At 36.7% G+C, this 20,660-nt stretch overlaps 1 protein-coding gene across 1 annotated transcript in view; it reads right to left on the bottom strand.

The window, feature by feature from the left end:
- Positions 1-20,660, bottom strand: part of LOC100248224 (uncharacterized) — a 90,471-nt gene that overhangs the window by 49,995 nt on the left and 19,816 nt on the right. The window contains exon 7 of the mRNA XM_010662961.3: positions 14,770-14,899. Within this exon, the coding sequence (XP_010661263.1) occupies positions 14,770-14,899 (130 nt within the window). The remainder of the gene's footprint in view (positions 1-14,769; positions 14,900-20,660) is intronic.

Below are 20,660 nucleotides of genomic sequence, written 5' to 3'. Positions count from 1 at the left end.
GCTATTACACTATGTTTTTAGGATTTTTCCAAATTTACTTGTTTTGTGACAAATGATGGGACAAGAATTCCTTTTTGGGAAGATTTTCCATGAGAGGATCAACCATCATGCTTTCAGTTTTCAACTCTTTTCAGAGTTGTAATAGTTAGAAAATCTTCCTATCTCAACTATCCTTAGCTTCTCTTCCCTGTTTTCTTGAAACCTTAATTTTCGTCATAACCTCAATGACTTAGAGATAGAGAATCTTGAAAGACTCATATTCTCTCTCACCCATGTACACTTGTCACCATCCATTCTAGACGCAAGAGCTCAATCATCATCTTCGTTAGGCTTATTTTCGATGAAGATTTTTTTTATTAGCCTTGTCCAATCCTACAAACACAATTCCTTTTTGTACAACTAAATTTATATGAAAATCTAAAGTCTCCTTTAAGGTCAAAGTCTTTGTTTGGCTACTAACACATAAGTAGGTGAACACTAATGACATGCTAAAATTGAGAAGACCTTACAAAACCCTTAGCCCTGAATGGTTCATTTTGTGCTCAAGGAGTGGAGAATCTGTAGAAGAAATATGGAAAGAATACGAGGTAAAAATTCTTTTTCTTAATCTTTTGCTTGTACAGAGACTCATATATATACAAAAAATCCCAACACCTAAATATAAAACTTTCCTAAATTAATTACAACAAATCTCTTTGATCACGAGATTACCTAATTCTCTCTACAAAATCATGACTTTCCTAATTTCATTCTTTCACACTCTCCCTCAAGCTGGTGAATAGATGTTTTCAATTTCCAACTTGGATACACTTGCTTGAAAATTTGTACTGTTTAAACCTTTTGTGAGTATATCTACAAGTTGAGGGTTAATAGATACATAAGAAGTACAAATCAACCCACTATCTAGTTTCTCCTTAATAAAATATTTGTCTATCTTTATGTGTTTCGTTCGATCATGTTGAACTAGATTATGTGTAATACTGATTGCAAATTTAATATCGCAATAAAGTCTCATTGGACCATCCTATTTTATCTTCAAATCTTCCAAAATAATCTTCAACCATGGTAGTTCACAAGCTCATTAAGCCATTGCATGAAATTCTGCTTCAGTACTAGACCTCACTATCAAATTCTATTTCTTACTTCTCCATGTTACCAGATTCCCACCAAGAAAGGTGCAATATCCAGTGGTTCATCTTCTATCAACCATAGATCCATCATAATCTACATCTGTGTATGCTTCAAGTACTAATTTTAAGTTTTGTTTAAATAGGATGCCCTCTCCTAGATACCCCTTGAGGTACTGTAACATTCCGTTAGCAGCTTGCAAATGAACCTCTTTTAGACTGTGCATGAACTAGCTAATGACACTCACAACATATGCTACATCTAGTCTTGTATGAGAGAGATAAATGAGTCTTCCTACCAGACGTTGATACATCTCTCTATCTACCGCAACATCTTCCTTGGTCTCTCCAAGCTTATGATTAGGATCTATTGGTGTGCTTACTAGTTTACACGCTAACTTCCTTGTTTCCTTGAGAAGGTCCATTACATATTCTGATGAGGAATAAAAATTTTCTGCTTAAAATGTGCAACTTTGATTCCTACGAAGCATTTCAACCTTCCTAACTCTATAATTTCAAACTCCTTGGTCAAGCATTGCCTCAAAGTCTTGTTTTTCCTTTTCATCATTTCCCGTTACAATGATGTCGTCAACATATACCAGAAGAGTTGAAACTCCCCCTAAATCTAAATGTTTGATGAACAACTAATGATCTCCCTGACTTTGTTTGTATCCCATGTTTTTAATTGTTGTAGCAAACCTTCTAAACTTTGTCAGTATCCCATGTTTTTAATCGTTTTAGCAAACCTTCTAAACCATGTCCTTGGAAACAATTTCAACAAGTATAGAGCTTTCTTCAGTTTATACACTTTTTTAGTGGCTAGTTCACTTCCAAATCTAGGAGGGACTTCCATATAAATCTCTTCTTCAAGATCTCAATTCAAAAATGCATTTTTGACATCAAACTATATCCCTATTATAATTTGCTGGCAATGAACAAAATTTTTATTGTGTTCATCTTGGCAACTAGAGCAAATGTCTTTAGATAATCCACATCATATGTCTGAGTAAATCCTTTAACCACCAATCTTGCCTAGTACCACTCTAATGTCCCATCCGCTCTATATTTAACAGCATAGACCCACTTACATCCCATTGGTCTTTTTCCTGCAAACAAATCTACCAACTATCAAGTTTTATCTTTCTCCAAGGCCTTCATTTTTGCACTCATGGCTTGTCTCCAATTCTCATTAGATAAAGTCTCAAATAGAGTGGTAGAAATATGAATATTATTCAAACTTGTAACAAAACTTTTATGAAATGGAGAACTTTTCAAATGACACATGGGAAAGTGGATACAAAGGACATTTGGTGCATTCCCTCGTTCCCTTCCTAATGGCAATGGGTAGGTTTTGGTCTATAGGTTTTTCAAACTGAAGTTTTGACTCAGTTTGTAAGGGAAGACAAAAGACTATTACCTCATTTTTAGAAGTCGGTTCAGATTCTTGGACTTGTATAAGTTGAGGAACTACAACTTTCTTCCTTGAGTACACTTTGTCAGTCATTCGATTCTCAAGAGCAGGCCCAATGGATGGCTTAGATTCAAAGGAGGGTACAAATACTGGATCACACTTTAGGAGGGTCAATAGGATCACAAAGAGGTACAGATACTAGATTAGACACTTTAGGAGGGTTAATAAGAAAGGGATCAATGAAAAAAATATCCCGATCCTTATCTTCCTCAATGGAATTCTCCCCGTGAAGATAAGGAGTGGGAAAATAAGACTCACTTTCATTGAAAGTAACATTAGCTGAGACAAAAAAAAAAAAAAAAAAAACGATGGTGGATGGTAATACTTATATCCCTTTTGAGTTGACGAATATCCCACAAAAATATATTTGACTGCTATTGGGTCCAATTTTCCCATGTTTGGACTATGAACATGCACAAAGGACACACACTCAAATATCTTAGGAATGAGATGGTTTGTGGTTCTTATATTAGGATGAAATAATGAGAGTATTTCCATGGGACAAAACTAAGAATACAAGGCAAAAATTATTTTTCTTAATCTTTTTCCTATACAAAGACTCATATATATACAAAAAATCCAACACCTAAATAAAAAACTTTCCTAACTTAATTACAATAAATCTCTTTGATCACAAGTTTACCTAATTCTCTTTACAAAATCACGACTTTCCTAATTTCCTTCTTCCACATAATCAATAGACCACCTTTTTTTACATTGCTCGATGACTTTATGGCACAGTCTATCTAGATTAGCCAATTTGGGTCAAGTTCCTCCTAGGAACATATGCGATATGATGACCATTTCATATAGGGGTTTGGGGAGCTCTATTACATGCAAAACCCAATGGCAAATCGCTTGCCTTACATTGATTTGGTTTTTACGAAAAAAGAAATGCAAGGATTTTTTAGGGCAAGTGGATAACTTTAGAGGTAATTTAAGATTTAATTCATTTCTATTAATCTTTTTGGGCCCTTGTACCACGACATTTAAGGACATCCCTCTCAATATTGTTCAGCTCAACTGACATTTGGTGTGTAGGTCATAAAGGTTTGAATAATGAGAGAAGATTTGTTTTGATCCTATCAGGATGAGATGTTATTCCTCATGGATGCAAAGATGTATAAAACCTCATTCAAATGAGAGGTTTTATACTAATAATTCTCATATGGTTCTACATAGATGTATAGGTTTTATTACTATTCTAGAGTAGGTCAATCTTCCTTTCTTTAGATAGCTTTTGTAATTCTAAGGAGGATTCATCATCCTTCTCATGTACTCACTTTGTCCATTTCTAATATAGTCTTGTTTCTTATCAAAAAAATAAAAATAAAAAATAATAACAACAAGGAAAAGAAGATTTGGGTGCTAGGTAAAGGAAATAATTATATTATAGACACCTAACCGAAAAAGGCGCTTGCTTAAAGAAAAAATTAAAACAAAAAAAATATATTTTTATTTATTTACTTATTTTATGGTCAAAGAAGATATTATGCATTCAAAAGGCGCTTAAAAAAAAGGAGTACATCCTTAGTACCAAGGAGGTGTATATACGGTGCACCAAGGTGAGGAAAAAAAAAAAACCAAAAACCCACCAACTACTACTTCCTAGACAAACTATCCACAAAACCAAGGAATAATTAATTTTTGTCCCCATGAACCTCGACCAAGAAAGCAAAACTTTAAAAAAGAAAGTACAATACAACCCCATACCTTACAAATCTTTGGGACACCATCAACCAAGAACGAAGTCCCAATAAATTCAGTCAAGGAAATGGGTTGCATCATGGTCAACCATCAACTTCCTCATTTACCTTTATTCCTGGCCCCACAATGCATGAGCTGCTGCAATGGCATTTCTAGACCCCAATGCATGAGCCTTCAATGCATGAACCTCTCTAATCCTTCCCGGTAATACGAATGTCTCTATCTCCATTTCAATACCATGATGAACTAGATTCCAAAAGGTGTGGATCTTGCTTCCTTTATGGTCTCTAATTATCCCTTCAATATCTAGCTAACCTGAATTGCCTAGAAAAACACTCATAAAAGATAAGTTCGAGATGTCCACTATTTGCTTCCCCTTTGAACAAATTGCCACCAATCTCTCATGATTAAGCTCATAGAAACTCCACTGAACCATTTGGTAATTGACTAGAGGTGAGAAAGTAAATTTGTCCCACATCCCCTCAACACCCTACAGTGATCCCTCCTCCTAAAGCCCCAAAGGAGAATAATTCACATGGCTTCCATATGCCCAAGAATAACCACTGAAATCCTAGCAAATACAACAAACTTAACATAGATCATAGTCAAAGTAATCGACTCCTAGCCAAGGGCAATGCAGGAATAAATCAAACAAATCTTTGCCACGTGATCAACTATTTCTCTGCTAGTCTTCTACTTCATGGATCAGTAAAGGCTTCTGGCTTTGTAAGGTTGTGTAATCTGTCTGAAGCATGTCACTAGTATTTTTTTTTTTTGATCAGAAACGAAGAGAAATATATTAATAGAAGGAAAGATACAGGAGAAAGAAAAGAAAAAAGAAACAAAAGAACCCACTAGAAGGATGAGAGGTCCTTCCTACACAATCTAAACAACAGAAAAAACACCCAACAATAGCTAAAAACAAAGAGAAACCCCCACAAACTCAAACTCTTGAAGCGCAAACCTCACTCCAGTTGAGTTGTAACACATGTAGAGGAACTCCTCTAAAAGCTACAGAACAAGGAGCCCAAAGAGTGGAGTAGAACAAAATCAAATCCCATAATGTCTCTTCCGATCTCCCCTTATCCTCAAAAATCCTATTGTTTCGCTCTTGCCACACTATCCAAACCAAAGTAAGGCAAGCAACTTGCCAAAGAGTCTTGCCTCTTAAAGAGTTCCCCAAGCCTTTAAAAGCAATAACCAACATGTCCTCAAAACTCCTTGGAGGGACCCAATCCAACCCAGCTAGCTTGAACAACTTGTTCCAGAGTCCAATGGTAACAGGACAATGAAGAAAAAGGTGATCAATCGACTCTCCATTTCCTTTGCAAAGAATGCACCATTGAGGACAGAGGGACTTGTAGGGTCTTCTCAATTGCAACTTATCATTGGTGTTCACCTTCCCATGAGCTACTATCCAAGCGAGGGCCTTAACCTTTGAAGGGACTTTTGAACTCCACAAAAACTTGGCCGGAAGGAACAAAATAGGATTAGAGACTTTTGACAAGGCCAAGAAAAAAGATTTCACTGAAAACAAGCCTGATGAAGACAAAGACCACGCTCTAGAATCTGCCAGAGAAGGAGAGAAACGCACTAAACTGAGGGAGGACATTAATCTCTGAAGGAGATCAATTTCTGAATCGGTAAGATTGCGATGAAAATTTAAATTCCAAGCCAATGGAAAGGAATTGCCAAGGACATTTGAAACAGTGAGGTTTTTCACAAAAATAACTCTATAAAGATCAGCAAATTGCGAGCACAAAGATTGGTTACCCCACCAAAGATCTTCCCAGAAATGAATTCTCTCCCCATTGCCCACCACTAGGTGAACAAAAGGGAAAAATTCCTGGAAAACTTGAGCAATAGCCTTCCAAGGACATCTGTGTGACCATCTAACCACCATGTTGGCGTCCCATCCATTAGGATGTGTCCCATATATACTCACTATAACCTTATGCCAAAGACCACTCCTTTCTCTAGGGAACCTCCAAAGCCATTTCCCTAAGAGAGCAATATTTCTCAAAGAAATCTTCCCAAAACCCAAACCTCCCAACTCCTTTGGTCTGCTAACAACCTCCCATCTGACAAGATGATCTTTCTTCCCTTCCCCTGCCCCAGACCATAGAAAATTCTTGTGCATCTTCTCAATCTTTGAAGCAATTGAAGCTGGGATTTTAAAGAGGGAGAGGAAGTAACTAAGGATGTGAGACAAACAAGACTGAATTAACGTAATCCTCCCTCCCAAAGACAAATAGGTCTTTTTCCAACCATCCAATCTTCTCGAAATTCTCTCAATCACCGGGTCCCAAAAGCCTATTGTCTTTGGGTTCCCTCCCAAAGGAAGACCTAAATAAGATAAAGGCCACTCAGACACTCTACAATCAAAAACCGAGGCCAGACTAGACAATAGCTCCTGCCTAGTGTTAATACCTGAAATGGTGCTTTTCTCTAAGTTGATTTTTAAACCAAAAACTTGCCCGAAAACCAAAAGGATAATCTTGAGGTTTTGAAGATGTTCCAGAGAGGCTTTAGAGAAAAAGATAGTGTCATCTGCAAACTGTAACAAAGACACTCTTGTCCTATCCCTCCCCACAGAAAAACCCTCAGTAAGCCCAGTTTCCTCTGCTCTGAACAACATCTTACTTAGAACATCTGCCACTAAAGTAAAAAGGAAAGGAGAGAGAGGATCTCCTTGTCTCAAACCTCTAGAAGCCTTAACCCAACCCTTTGCATTCCCATTAACTAGGATTGCAAAACTAGAAGAAGACAAACAACCCCTTATCCACGATCTCCATTTCTGGGTGAACCCCTTCCTTTGAAGCACATGATCTAAGAAGCCCCAATCCACATGATCATAGGCCTTCACAAAATCGATTTTGAAAACAATTCCTTCCTCCCCTGACCTTCTTTTCTCATCCACCACTTCATTGGCTATCAACACAGCATCTAGAATGTGTTTCCCTTCAACAAAGGCTCCTTGAGAACCAGAGATTGTTTCATGAAGAACTTTGCGTAAACGCCCTGATAAGACCTTAGCAATTATCTTATACAAACTTGTAACCAAGCTAATAGGTCTATAATCTGAGATTTTAAAAGATTGACTTTTCTTAGGCACCAAAGCAATGAAGGTCGCATTTGTACTTTGGTTTATTACCCCATTGGTGTGGAACTCGAGAAACACCCTCATAAGATCCTCTTTTATCACATCCCAACACTCTTGATAAACTGCAATAGTAAAACCATCAGGACCAGGGGCCTTTTCCTTATTCAATTGGAAAACTGCCATGCGAACCTCCTCTTCAGTAAAAGGCCTATCCAGCCAAACTCCACTCTCTCCAGAAATAGGGACCCAGTCAATTCCTTCAACCCTCCAAGACTCACCCACAGGTTTGGAATAAAGATTCCCAAAGAAATTAACAATCTCCTCAGAAATAACCTCAATGTTGTTTAAAGTCTCCCCCCTCTCAAAAATCAGAGACTTAATGAACTTCCTACTTCTCCTACCTGTGGCCACTCTATGAAAGAATTTAGAGTTACAATCCCCTTCTTTAATCCACTTAACCCTAGATTTTTGTCTCCATTGAACCTCTTCCTTTAATAACACATCCTCTAACTCCCTTTTTCTTAAGGTCCTTTCTAACACCAAATCAGGATTCAAATTCCCTTCTTGTTCAATTAGATCAATTCTACTTAAGTCCGTAAGAATGAGCTTTTTTCTCTCTTTTAAATCACCAAAGGTCATTATATTCCACTCTTTCAACTTTGACTTAACAAACTTTAATTTCCTCATAAACTTATGACCTTCCCACCCTTCACCCGTACACTCTTGCCACCAAACTCTAAACTTCTCCTTAAACTCAGGATGGAGCAACCACATATTCTCAAACCTAAAAGGAGTCGGACCCCACTTTAAAGGATTAGTTTCCAAACCAATAGGGCTATGGTCAGAGGTCCATCTAGGAAGCGCCTCTTGAAAACTTTGAGAGAAAAAGGTATCCCACTCAGAAGAAAACAAGAATCTATCGAATCTCTTACAAATAGGATCAGCTTGCATGTTTGACCATGTAAAAGCCGCATTCCTTAGAGGGGGGTCAAGCAAGCCACTCACCCTTATAAACTCATCAAAACACCTCATGTTGAAAGTTAATCTGGTCTCCCCCAATTTCTCAGATATCCTCCTAATAACATTAAAATCCCCTCCTACACACCACCTTGGGAAGGTTAGACCATATAGGTCTTGAAGCTCCAACCAAAAGTCCTTCCTCCACAACGGATTAATCGGGCCATACACTGAAGTTAACCAAAAAGATCCTTCCTCACCAGAGTTAAACTTCACAGTTACAGAAAAGGATCCTAACACCTTCTCTGTACACTCGAACTTACTAGAATCCCACAAAATCACAATCCCCCCTGACGCCCCACAGGCTGGAAGAGCAGCCCACTCCACTCTCTTGCCTTTCCAAACACTGCTCACAAACCTCTGGTCCCAAGTTTCCCTCTTTGTTTCCTGAAGCATCACAATATCTGGATTTTGAGTACTTAAAAACCTTCTGACAATCCTCCTTTTCTTCTTGGATCCTAATCCTCTCGTATTCCAGCTTAAAATCTTCATATAAACCAAAAACAACCCAGCACAACCAGCACCCAAACCTAATCCTCTCCTCGGTTTCCAGAAGCATTTTTCCTCTTCCTTCTGAAATAAACCTTGTCCGCAAAAGAATTACTCTGGTTTCCTTCTTCCGCACCTTTTCCATTTTCTCTGACAATTCTGATCCTCAAACTCTCCAAAACCGACTGAACCTTGACCATTTTTCCAGGCGTGAGTCCCTCAACCTGAAAACCTTCCAACGGGAGGATGGGAGGTTCTGGGTTTGGGGACGGAGCCTTCCCTGAGACACAAAGCTTCTCTGGGCTACTTAGAGAGTCCTTAAATAAAGGCCAGTCTTCAGAATTTCGGTTAGAGGTTTCTAGGGGAAACGCCACTCCTTCAGAATGGGACACGCCAACAAGACAACTGGGCTCAACAACAGCAATTTTCGGAACAGGACTACGCTGAGAGACAAGGCTTGACTCCAACGGAATCGGAGAAAAAGCCTGACATCGAGAAGGAATAACCGAAGAAACAGAGGAGTCGGAAAGAATATTTGGATTAAAAGCCCCAACCAAAGGAAGATCCTTCTCAGAGAGAGCTAAGGAAGGAGGACGTACCTTTTTTACCCAGTTGCAAGGCGAGATCCCTTCGTCTCCCTCTGTCCCCTCAGTGACGCGTCGGGATTTTTCTGAAACAGGAGAAAGGGCGCCCTTTTTGAAGACTGATCTGCCCCAAATAAAGCCTCGATTTGCTTCCGGTGCGCCATCCCCAGCTAGGTTGCGCTTTGGGGCAAGAGACGTCACCTTTAGGCACGGCGGCCAACTCCTCGCCTTGCGTCTTGCAGTAACTGAGTTGCCTTTTAGCTTTGCTGACTCTTGAGAATGTGCTATCGGCATCACCTCCTTTGCAGAGGTTCCTGATTGCTGAAGCTTTGAAGACGAAGGCGTTGCTGGGCCACCATTAGAAGACCCTGCTTCAGTTTCGTGGACTGGACCCACAAAAGGCCCAATGTTCTTCTCCTCAAAATGGGCCCTAGCAAAACGGCCTTTAAAAAAGGCTTCTGGTTTTGTTGGCCCATCAGCACTTCCCGCCGTTGGGCCCAAACAACTCTTCCCCCTTCCTTTCTCCACTTCGGTAGCTGAATTTGAAATTGAAGACCGAGCACGGGAGCGATGACGAGGCCTCCATCTGTGGTACTCATTATCCCTAGCAGTAGCTCGTAGCCCTTCAACGTTCTTTGGCCTCTGATAGACGCAACCTTCCGCTGACGTTACTTCGTCCTTGCTGCGATTTGACTCTGGCCTGAGAAGAACGTCTTCTTCAGCTTCTCCGATGACGGAAACTGCAACCGTAAATGACCAAGCTCCATCTTCCACCTCTAGCAACGCTGGTAACACGACATTTGGATGCATCTCCACCCACATCTTTACCTTCGACAAGTCTACGAGCTTCAGAGTTTCCTTTGCCACCTTCGTTACCCTCCCCCATTTCTGCAAAATGTACCTTAACTGAAACTCATCCCATAGATGGAAAGGAAGGCCTCTCAGCTCTAACCAACCCCTTCTAAACTTTCCACCAACAACAGAGTTTTCTTTTGGCGACCATCTCCTCAACGCAACAACCCCTCCTCTCACTGTTAAACTCCCTTGATCTTGAAACCACATAGCTCTCCTTGCAGAATCCACAAAAAAGCACCCCTTGTATTCGGAAATGAGGGTTATAGACACCATCCCTTTCGTACCCATCATCCTCGCAATAACTTTCCCCACATCAAACCAATCCAGTATTTTTCCTTTACTTTCACAAATTACAGCTCTTGCCCATCTTCCAACTGGCATCGAAGCTCCGTTTCTATGTCCTTCCTCTACAACCACATCTGCATAGGACCGCCCTTCTCTGTACATTCCTTTGCTCACATGAGATTCTTTATCCTTCTGCTTTGAGGCTCTTACAGCCTAATCAGACACATCTTGGACTATAGAAATCGCCTTCCTAAGGGTTTCCCACCCATTGCCTTTAACACCCTCAGGAACAACTAGCACTAGAGATTTTCTCTTTGCAACAATTTCTGTAATTTTCATAAATCTCCCTCTACTATTGAAGCAAATCTCCATCAAATGCGTCCTTGTTTTGCCCCTCATCTTCCGAGTAAAACCCCTGGAAGCCTCCAACTCCACAGCTTTCTTCAAATGTTCCAACAACCAATCCAACTCCTCCTCTCCAAAGCCTAACGAAACAACATAACCTCGACTTCTCTCTGTTATTGAAATCCACATTCCCCCATTAATGCCTTCAAACTTTACCTGAAAAGCCTTTCTTTCCACATCAAATCTTTCCATCACTCCCTCAAGACCCCAAGAACTCAGTTTCTCACTTGGTCAGATCATCAGTATACAATTTCGACAGCAAACATTTTCTATTACCAACACCACTCTTCCCCAAAAAGCATGTCACTAGTATTGACCAAAGCATTGCAACCAACAAGACACGCTTAGTTATTGGGAGGAACTTTGGTTTCCAGATTAATATAGGTGGGGAGGACAAAGTGTAATGCTCATTCTTGGACTGGTATAAGAAGGTAAACTTTTTACTTGTAATTCACTATACTAACCTTGAACAAAAAAAATAAATAAACAAACAAGATAAAGATAAAACTACCTGAAAAACATCATGTCTTAGGTTTAAAGAAGCAAAAAGGCACCACTGTCAAAGTTTCTGACATACCATGACATTCTTGATAACCGCCAATGTCTTGTTATAATGATGATGCTGCCAACATTGTGTCTCTAATTTGGCATTCTACAAAAGATAACATTAACAAGCAGCTAGAAGTATTGGATATACAATATCGGTTTGAAACAGAATTTTACTTGTATGCTAGGTGTGGCTGTCGGAATTTTTTTATTGATATCCTTTTATTCTTTTAATTTTCTTATTAGGGAAAAAGAAGAGTTAGCTGAAAAGGAAATTTCAGCAAGAATATGTAGGGATCAAAGGGAAAAAAAAAAAGAATTAGAGGGAAAAACTGGGGATTTCAAAGCAATATGTTCACTTTTTATTGATTTTTCTTCTATTATGCCATATCATAATACCTGTGTCCCTTTCTTGGATCCTTTCTAGCCGAGTCCTCGTATCCTCAAATTTGAGTCGTGAAAGATTAGACACCTAGACATATACCCCCATCTACTCATACCTGAACCCATGCAACCTAGAGTGCAACCATTTTGTACTCTTTATCCTAACCTCTAATTGGTCTAAAGGTCTAGAGATTCTTCTATCGCATTTATCCCAAAGTTTCTTCTTCCACTTAATTTTGGAACTCTAAATTCTGCCCCACCTTATCTCACTGGAAAATTAACGATCTTTCCTGTACCCCTTGTTCATTGCTTCATGCATATCCACTAACCCTTCTTTTCAGATGAAAAATGTAATCTTTACCCTTTTACTTTTCAGAGGTTTATGGGTGCCACAGGGAAATGATGTTCATGGAAATTAGACCCTTGGTTGTGTAAAATCATCAACATGAAATGTTCTTTCACTTGGATACCTTGGTTATGAGATAATGGATTTTTTGACAGCAGGGGGTTACAAAATCAGTGTCCACAGTGTTAAACCCTCTTGTTTTTCTACTTCTCTGAGTTTTTTATTTGTTTCTTAGTTTTGAAATCATTTTCTTTGAAATGAATTGTTGGTTTCTAATATTAAAATTATAAATAAAAAATAAATAAATATAATCTATATATTTTCATATAGCATTTTCAGTAAATTAACTCATCACAACAGTGTGAAACAAGAAATCAACAACTGACAAATGTATATGTTCAATGATTTAAAATAAATCTTTTGCTCACTCATAATGTTACAAACTCATCTACCTAACCCTAGCAGTTAAAACATAATGGGTTAAATTAAATCTGTTCAATCCAGCAAATTTTAGGAATTGAATAATCATGGACTTTCTTCTCCTGAACTTCAACCCTACAGAGAGAAACATTTTTAAAAAGGCATAAAGGAAACAGAATAAAAAGGACCACACAAGTCAAAGTCAGTACAAGTAGTATCTCACTTATAAAAACTATGTCCTGCTAGCAGTGATACTATGTGCTTGTGTGTGGCTGTGTTCCCAAGACAACATTTGGAAGGATATAAATGTCAAAATAATTGAGGACGTATTGTGTCCATGACACATGTCTAGTTAACATTGCAAACTACAATTCTTCATCACACATTTCAATCTCATCATTTACTTTGCCAATAGGATTTAGCATCAAACTACTCCTTCCAAATACACCAGCCACCATTATCTAATAGAATATTGTGAGTGTTTAGCTACGTTGGCAATTCCAGACAAAATTCCTAAGTGTCTCTTAACTCCATTTTTCTAATCCTTGTACGGACAACTTGGCTAATGGAGATCAATTTGTTGAATTTGTCAAGAGACCAAGGTTTGTAGTTGAGGTTGGAGCTGGATGGATTTGAATCAACCATTGTATTTATATGTTGTTTTTTCTTGAAATTTTTTTAAGGAGTTAGGAAGGTTTAGGAAGCATTTTTTTACTAAGTGTTCAAAATGCTCTGTTCCAATATCAATCCAGCTTTAGGTCGGATCGATCCAGCTTACACTTTTTTGATGAAATCTCACCCACTGGATCAAGGGCTTTCTTCATTTAAAAACCCAAAACTTGCTTCCTATGTTGTAGAGAGAGACATAGCAGCAGCCATCCCCTTTGGTTCTCTTCTCCTTTTCTATTTTAGGGTGTTTGGTTGCCAAGAAAATCCAACTTTCCTATTGTTTTCCAAACCGTTTTCAATGGATTTTCTTGAGAAAAAGATGGGTTGATTTTTCATTCATTCATCTCTCAATTTCTAGTCAATTTGGGTTTGGGTAAAAACTCATTTTCTTCTTGTGTGGATTCAAGAAGAGGTCAAGATCGAGCTTGGTGTGGACTCCAAGTGTGCTCCGAAAGAAGGTGAGAAGCTGAAAGTGAAAGGTACTAGTCAAGTGGTCTAAGAAGGATTGATTGGCTTGAACTAAGTAAAACCTTGAATTCAGTTTTTGTTCTTCATTGTGGACGTTTTCGATCGGTTGTAGGCCCATGATTTTTTATCTCTTTGAAGGTTTTCCACGTTAAAATTGGTGTCATTGTCTCTTTCTCTCATTCTACTTTTTGATTTATTTTCAATTTTTAATATCATTGGTTACTTGGGCATATATGTTGAATGGAAAAAAAAAATGAGTTGAAATAGGTGTGATTAAACATTGGATATCTTGAATAATTTTTCTATTCATTTTGATTAATGATATCTTGTAATAATTGGAAATGAGTTAAGGAGAGAATTGTTCTTATGAATTAATTTTAAGGAGTGTTGAAGCATTTGCATGTGAATTGCACTTATAAATTATTGGGAGTGTTGTTGCATTCATACTTGCTTGTGAATTTTATACTTTATTGAAAAGTTGTTGGAAGAGAAGTTTATAGACATTGAGAAATTCTAAGGTTAGGTAATTTTTGTTGAGAGATTTTTTTAAATTGTTCAACACCTATTCACCCCCCACCTCTCCTCTAGGTGTAGTCAATTATTGAGATTTACCTTTCAAAATATTTTCTTCTAATGAGCACACAGAGGAAAAACAATTTAACACCCAAAGGAGATGCAATTTTGGTACAAGATTATTATCTAACAGAACTCTACCATAAAAGACAATGTCAAACTAGCAAGATGGTTCTTCAAGAATCACAATTAACAGAATCAAAATGGCCTGTATATAAAGGAAAATTTTAAGCTCAAATTTGGCCTTAAAACGTACATAACATGTTGATTTGTTAAATAAGTCAAAAGTTAGTTTGAGTATATGGAGCATGAAGAGTTACATGGAATTTCTTCAACCCCACTGTTATGGTCAGCATACTCCAGCTCCTCATCACTATCTTGCTTTGTTGGCTGTTGAAGTAAAGATACCTTTGAGTACGCAGGAACAACAAATTCTTGTCCAATAACAACCTGAAGGACAAGAAAAATAAATGTGTCATGAAACATGAGAATGAAATAAGCAGTAAATCAATCACCCAATGATCATATTTGGACTTTACATCATGAAAATAAAACAGTGACATTGCTCACAGAAAAAGCACAAAGAAGAATTAGTAGATCGCTTAATCATATGCCATAAAATATAGACAAGATTAAGCAAGATCATGACAGTATGGATACACCAGGAAATTATGTATGAGGGAATTTTGAATAACACCGTAAAAAGTGTGCATGCAAATAGACATAGAGAAAGCCTACCTTGATATATAAGGGCAGGCAAATTCACTTGGGAAAATACATCAAATCATAGTGAAACTTAATCAGTGCAGTAATAACAACACTGCAAGCAAAGAACATCAAAGTTACAGTCAATGTAATTTCTGCAAGAGTGCCTAGTCAGTGTGACATTCTGTGCTAGAACTTCTGAGAAAAGTTGGGCAACTCAGAATGTCTCTATAGAGGCAGACTGATGCTCGGCAGGTTAATTCTTTAGCCCTCTTGGGTTGATGTAATTGAGAAGTGCCTGCCTTTTAGGATCCTGTTGCCAACAACAGGTCTCGGCATCTACAAGGATGGAAGAAGCTCTGCCTCTCTTTAAGCAATGAGATCATGTTGATTTTGATCATGCCTTGTCCATGTTAACTTATTTCCTTTTCATTTTTAGAATAACACAAAGTGTGACGTCCAGGATTGAGAGAATCCAGCAGGATTTCCTGTGGTTCAGGGCAGGGGAAGATTATAGGTATCATCTCATTAGGTGAGAGTATGTAGACCATAGTTGTTAACTCAGAAAGTATCATGCATTGTTTTCCATTTCTCCAAATCATTCATCATATTGCATCGTGTATCATAAATTCTTTTATATAGTGAATAATAAATAGAAAATATATGCATATGTGTAAGTGTATATTGGAAACATAAAGTATAGAGTAATAAACAAACAATTTCATGAAAGATGATAGGATTTAAGGAGTTAACTATGTCATAACATAAAAACATTGTACAGTAGATGTAGAGGTTTTCATAAAATCTACAAAAATAAGCATTTTGAACTTTTATGATTTTTAGTTCCAAATTTTAACTAGGCACATGTACTTATATGCATTGTTGATATGTAAGCCTTTATGTGTCACCTCCAAAGTTCCAACTTTTTATATTTGGCATCATTCTTTCCCTGATGAAAAAAAAAAATTCCAAAAAGGAAAAACTAATATAGTAAGTAAAAATTTTTATTCATCAATTCCTATCATATTCAATGTCAAAATTCAAATCATTTAAAAAAAAAATCCTCAATACTTATTTTTAGAATAAATTTACTTAAATTCCAACAATGTTTTTGAGAACAAGAATACAGTTTTTTCTATAGGATTATTTTACTTTTCTCTCCCCTTTATAATCAACTTCTAACATTACTATACATTTTAAACAATTAATATAGTAGTTCCTTCAAAAAATAATTGAATTTGATTTTTCTTAAAAGTAATTGAAGGGTTTAGTAACATTGTATCATTGTATTGGGTAGCATATTTTGTATTGTATATGCATCATCAAACATGCTTAAGATAAGATACCAACTGCAATGTGTATCGATTTCCATTAAAAATGTATCATATCAATATATTATATCGTGTGTTACAAGTTTTTAATAACTATGGTATAGATGAGGTTGGCCAAGGGTTGCGTAGTGGAGGTGTTTAGTTTGCAATAGAGCTTTTATTAGCAAGTGATTATAGAAATTCCTACAAAATTGACATCCTTTTGGCATTCTATTATGGAAAGTAATGTGGCTTGTAGTCTAATGGATGGGATGCAAACTCCAAGTCAAGAGCATGCATCAAGACACATGGAAAGCTATCTTTATTTGTTGCGTATTTTATGGTTATTATTATTTATTGATAAAGTTTTATTAGAGTTACAATTATTTATGTTATTATTAGAATTAGTTTACAACTATTATTAAGATTGTGTATCCATATATAGATTTAGTGATGTCAAACACTTTAAATTGTGATTACTAGCATTGATAATGTTGTTAAAATTTTAATTATCAAAAAATAATTCTATTAGAATTTCTCTTCTATTTATATCTCGCTTCTCCATATTCTTTTGTCATTATTGTCCTCTATGTTGCATGGATTCAAGTATGATGTCAAATGTGGGTATGTGTATAAGCTCTGATCGTTCACAACTCAAATTTTAAGTAGTTGTGTTACAATATGCATGGTGCCTTATCTAATTTCTTGTTCAAAAATTGGTCACCGATCACCAAAAATATCCATTTTTTAGCATCGTGCAATTAAAAAATGGTAATTTTGTGGTATATTGATAATGAATTCTATAATCGATAAAGGCCTTAATTCCTAACTAGTTCCTAACTCTAGTCAGGAATAGTGACCTTGTCTAATCTTTGGGGATATGGCATAATAAAAGAAAAATCAATTAAAAAAAATTGAAAGTAAAATATATCATTTTTAAAGCTCCAATCTTTTCCCTCTAATCCTTTTTTTCCCCTCTCATCCCTAAATATTCTTACAAAAATTCACTTTGTAGCTAACTCTTCTTTTTCTCTAATGTAATTATTACTAAAACAATTGGAAAAAGAAAAGGATATCGAAGAAAAAATGAAACAGCCACACCCAAAGTAAAATAGGAGTGCCCAACAAGGATCCCATACCTACACCCATGTCATGTCGTGTCGACACAAGCACATTGGGTGAAATTAAAGGATCCAAGTATCATAAGTTGTCCTACATAAATTGGTATAACAGCAAAATCAATTTCAGAAACTAAACTACAAACACTAATGTTGCAGCATATTTTGGTCATGCTTTGCATCATTGGAATCCTTGTGCCAATCTACAGATTACAACTCCATTAAGCCTCATTCGATAATTTGTCTACTACTTGGAAATTTATGATTTTAGTTTAGTTATTTGGTTTGACAAGATCCTTGCTTTTATATTCTTATTTCATTTTTGCCTATTACCTTAATTAAAAAAAGAAAAAAGAAAAAGAAAGGAGAGAAAAAAAAAAAAAGAAGTTGAGCCATTTTATTTATTTATTTAGTGAGAAACAAAAAATCTCACTAAGATGAAAAAAAAAATTACAAGGATGAGAAATCTTTTCTAATTTACAAAATCTAATAAAAAAAACTAGAAGAGGAGAAACCTAATCTAATAGACATCAATATGGTACAATGGAAGGCAACAAAAAGAAAAATGACTCATAATTCCTTAGAAGGTCATTCAACTCCTACAAAATGGTCCCTTAGTCCTCTATTTTTTGCTATTTCAACCACCCTTTTGATGTACATATTAAAATCCAATCAAGTTGTATAATACGCAGAGGAATGTCCTTGAAAGTTGTTGTAGTAAAGGCCTAAAAGGAGGAACATAAATAGATTAGATCCCATATCATCTCTAAAGTTCTCCACTTGTCCTCAAAGATTCTTGCATTTCTTTCATTCCATACCATCCAAATCAACGTAAGACATGTGATTTGAATAGAACTTTGCCTCTAATAATGGTCCCCAAACCCCTAAAGGAAATGATCATCATGTCATTGATACTTCTAGGAGGAACCCAATCCAATTTGGCTACTCTAAATAGCTTGTGCCATAACTCCAAAGTCATCAATTGATGTGAAGAAAGATGATCAATCAATTCTCTACTTCCCATACACAAAGTGCAACAATCCAAACTAAGAGCTTTCAAAGGTCTTCTCATTTGAAGCAAACCATCGATATTGATCCTTTTGTCAGTCACTAACCAAGTAAACGCCTTGACCTTTAATGGCTTAGCACTTCAATTTTCATGAAAATCTCAATAAGCAAGAGTTGTTGATCTAGCATGGCCTATTCTCTCCTGAGAAAACATAATTCTTTCATCTAATCAAGACGAGAGACATTGGTCCCTCAATCTATTCTATTCCTTTTCTTGAAAATCCTTCTTTCTTTTTCTGACAAAAAAAAAAAATCCTTCTCTCTCTCCCTCAAAAACCTAATACATTTTTTATTAGCCAAATTATTATAGTAATATCAAACCCCTGAAAAGCCAAAGCTTTCAAGTGGCTCCTAAAATGCGAATACCAACAATGTGCTTCATATTCAAAGCCTTTCTGGAGCTACCAATCCTAACAAGTGCATTCTATGCACAAGTGAAGAGATATTAATCATTTGTTCCTTTTCTTCCTTCTTTTATTAGAAGCAATAATTAAAAGTATAAGAAGAATAGTTCATCATTCAAAAGTGAATGGCACAAAACAAGAGAAGAAGACTAATAAAAGATAAGCACATAACCCAACAACAACAATAAAATAGATGATCATGCAACGGGGCATGAAATAGCTTGCAAAATTGTCAAGACTTGAAATGTCTCGCTTAGCCAATGAATTCTGCAAAATAATTAGTTGAACATTGAATCCATAAAAAAGAACATTCCAAACCCCAGAGTCATGATTTTTGACAGCTCTCTTTGTTAAGGGTATATCTATTGGACAGCACCACGAAAGATCCCAAATATGCTAGTAGTAGTTTGTGAGAATTTTGGATTAGGGAACTTATGATCCTCCTCATAGGCATTCATTTTTCTTTAATAAAACTTATGTTTTGAATAAAGAAAAAAATTAAAGATCAAAAGGGACTTTTTCTAGGTTTTTTATTGTGCATGGGTGGGTAGGGGGGGATAGCAGGCTTGGTACTCAGGAGACTAGGGCAATAAAGAAAGACTTTTGAAATTAATTAGGAGAAGCTAAGATGAATCTGCAAATCCTTGTCTTCTGATAGGGAATGCACAGAGGGTCAAACTTCAGCCAGTGAGAAGCATTGTGTTAAGAATCATTATCAGGACTTATTCAAGATAGAAGCTATTGAAGCTTATAATTGGTTACTGGAGGGGCCAAGGGCAAAGCCTGAGGTTTCTAAGGAGGCTTCAAGATTTGGAGATGGTGGATTATTTCATGGAGAACAATTTTGTGTAGCCGTGAAAGGGGAATAGTGAGACCAAGGTCACCTAGAGAAGGTCAGAGGATAGTTGTTTCCCAGTAGAGTCTTATTTCAATGACTACCCAGATAGGCCAATAACAACTTCCAAGCTGTGGAAACTTAGGGATTATATGCTTTCTCAAAATTTGCCTCTTCAATTGGGAAAGGATGTAGTTAAAGAAATTATAAACCAGTTGGTAAGAAAAGCAAGGATCCTTGTCAATTGGTGTTCTATGGGCAAGAAGGATACAGAATCAACCAAGCATCTCTTGAACCAGAAGTTTGTGGGAAAGAGGAAGAATAGCATGGTTATTTTAGTTTGTTTCCTTTGAAAGTAGAGAAACTGTAAGATGTTTGAAGAAGTAGAGCTGTTGGAGTAGCAACTTAGAAATAGCTATCCCAGATAAGAAACAAAATAACAGGTATCTGTCTTAAATAGTTTTTGGACTTCATAGAACAGCTCTGGTTTGCTGTTCTCTCTCCTTTTTCCTTACTTTTGGCTGCTGTCTTAATATATTGGGTTTCAGATTCAGCAGATAATCTGCCTGCTTCCAGAAGATATGAACCCCTTTCCTTTTGGGCTTTTTCTGTTGGTCTTGTAACTTTTCCTTTCTTTGGTAAGAAATCTCATTCTCTGACTGTAGTTTATCCTTCTGTTTTTAGTAAATTCTTTCCATTGGTCAAAAAAGGGGTGATTTTTTTTAATCAGAAATGAAATATATATTGATAATAGTAAAGTTCAAGAGAAGG

Source organism: Vitis vinifera, chromosome 15, assembly GCF_030704535.1.
Source record: "Vitis vinifera cultivar Pinot Noir 40024 chromosome 15, ASM3070453v1".
NCBI lineage: Eukaryota > Viridiplantae > Streptophyta > Magnoliopsida > Vitales > Vitaceae > Vitis > Vitis vinifera.
This window is presented reverse-complemented; position numbering and strand designations above follow the sequence as displayed.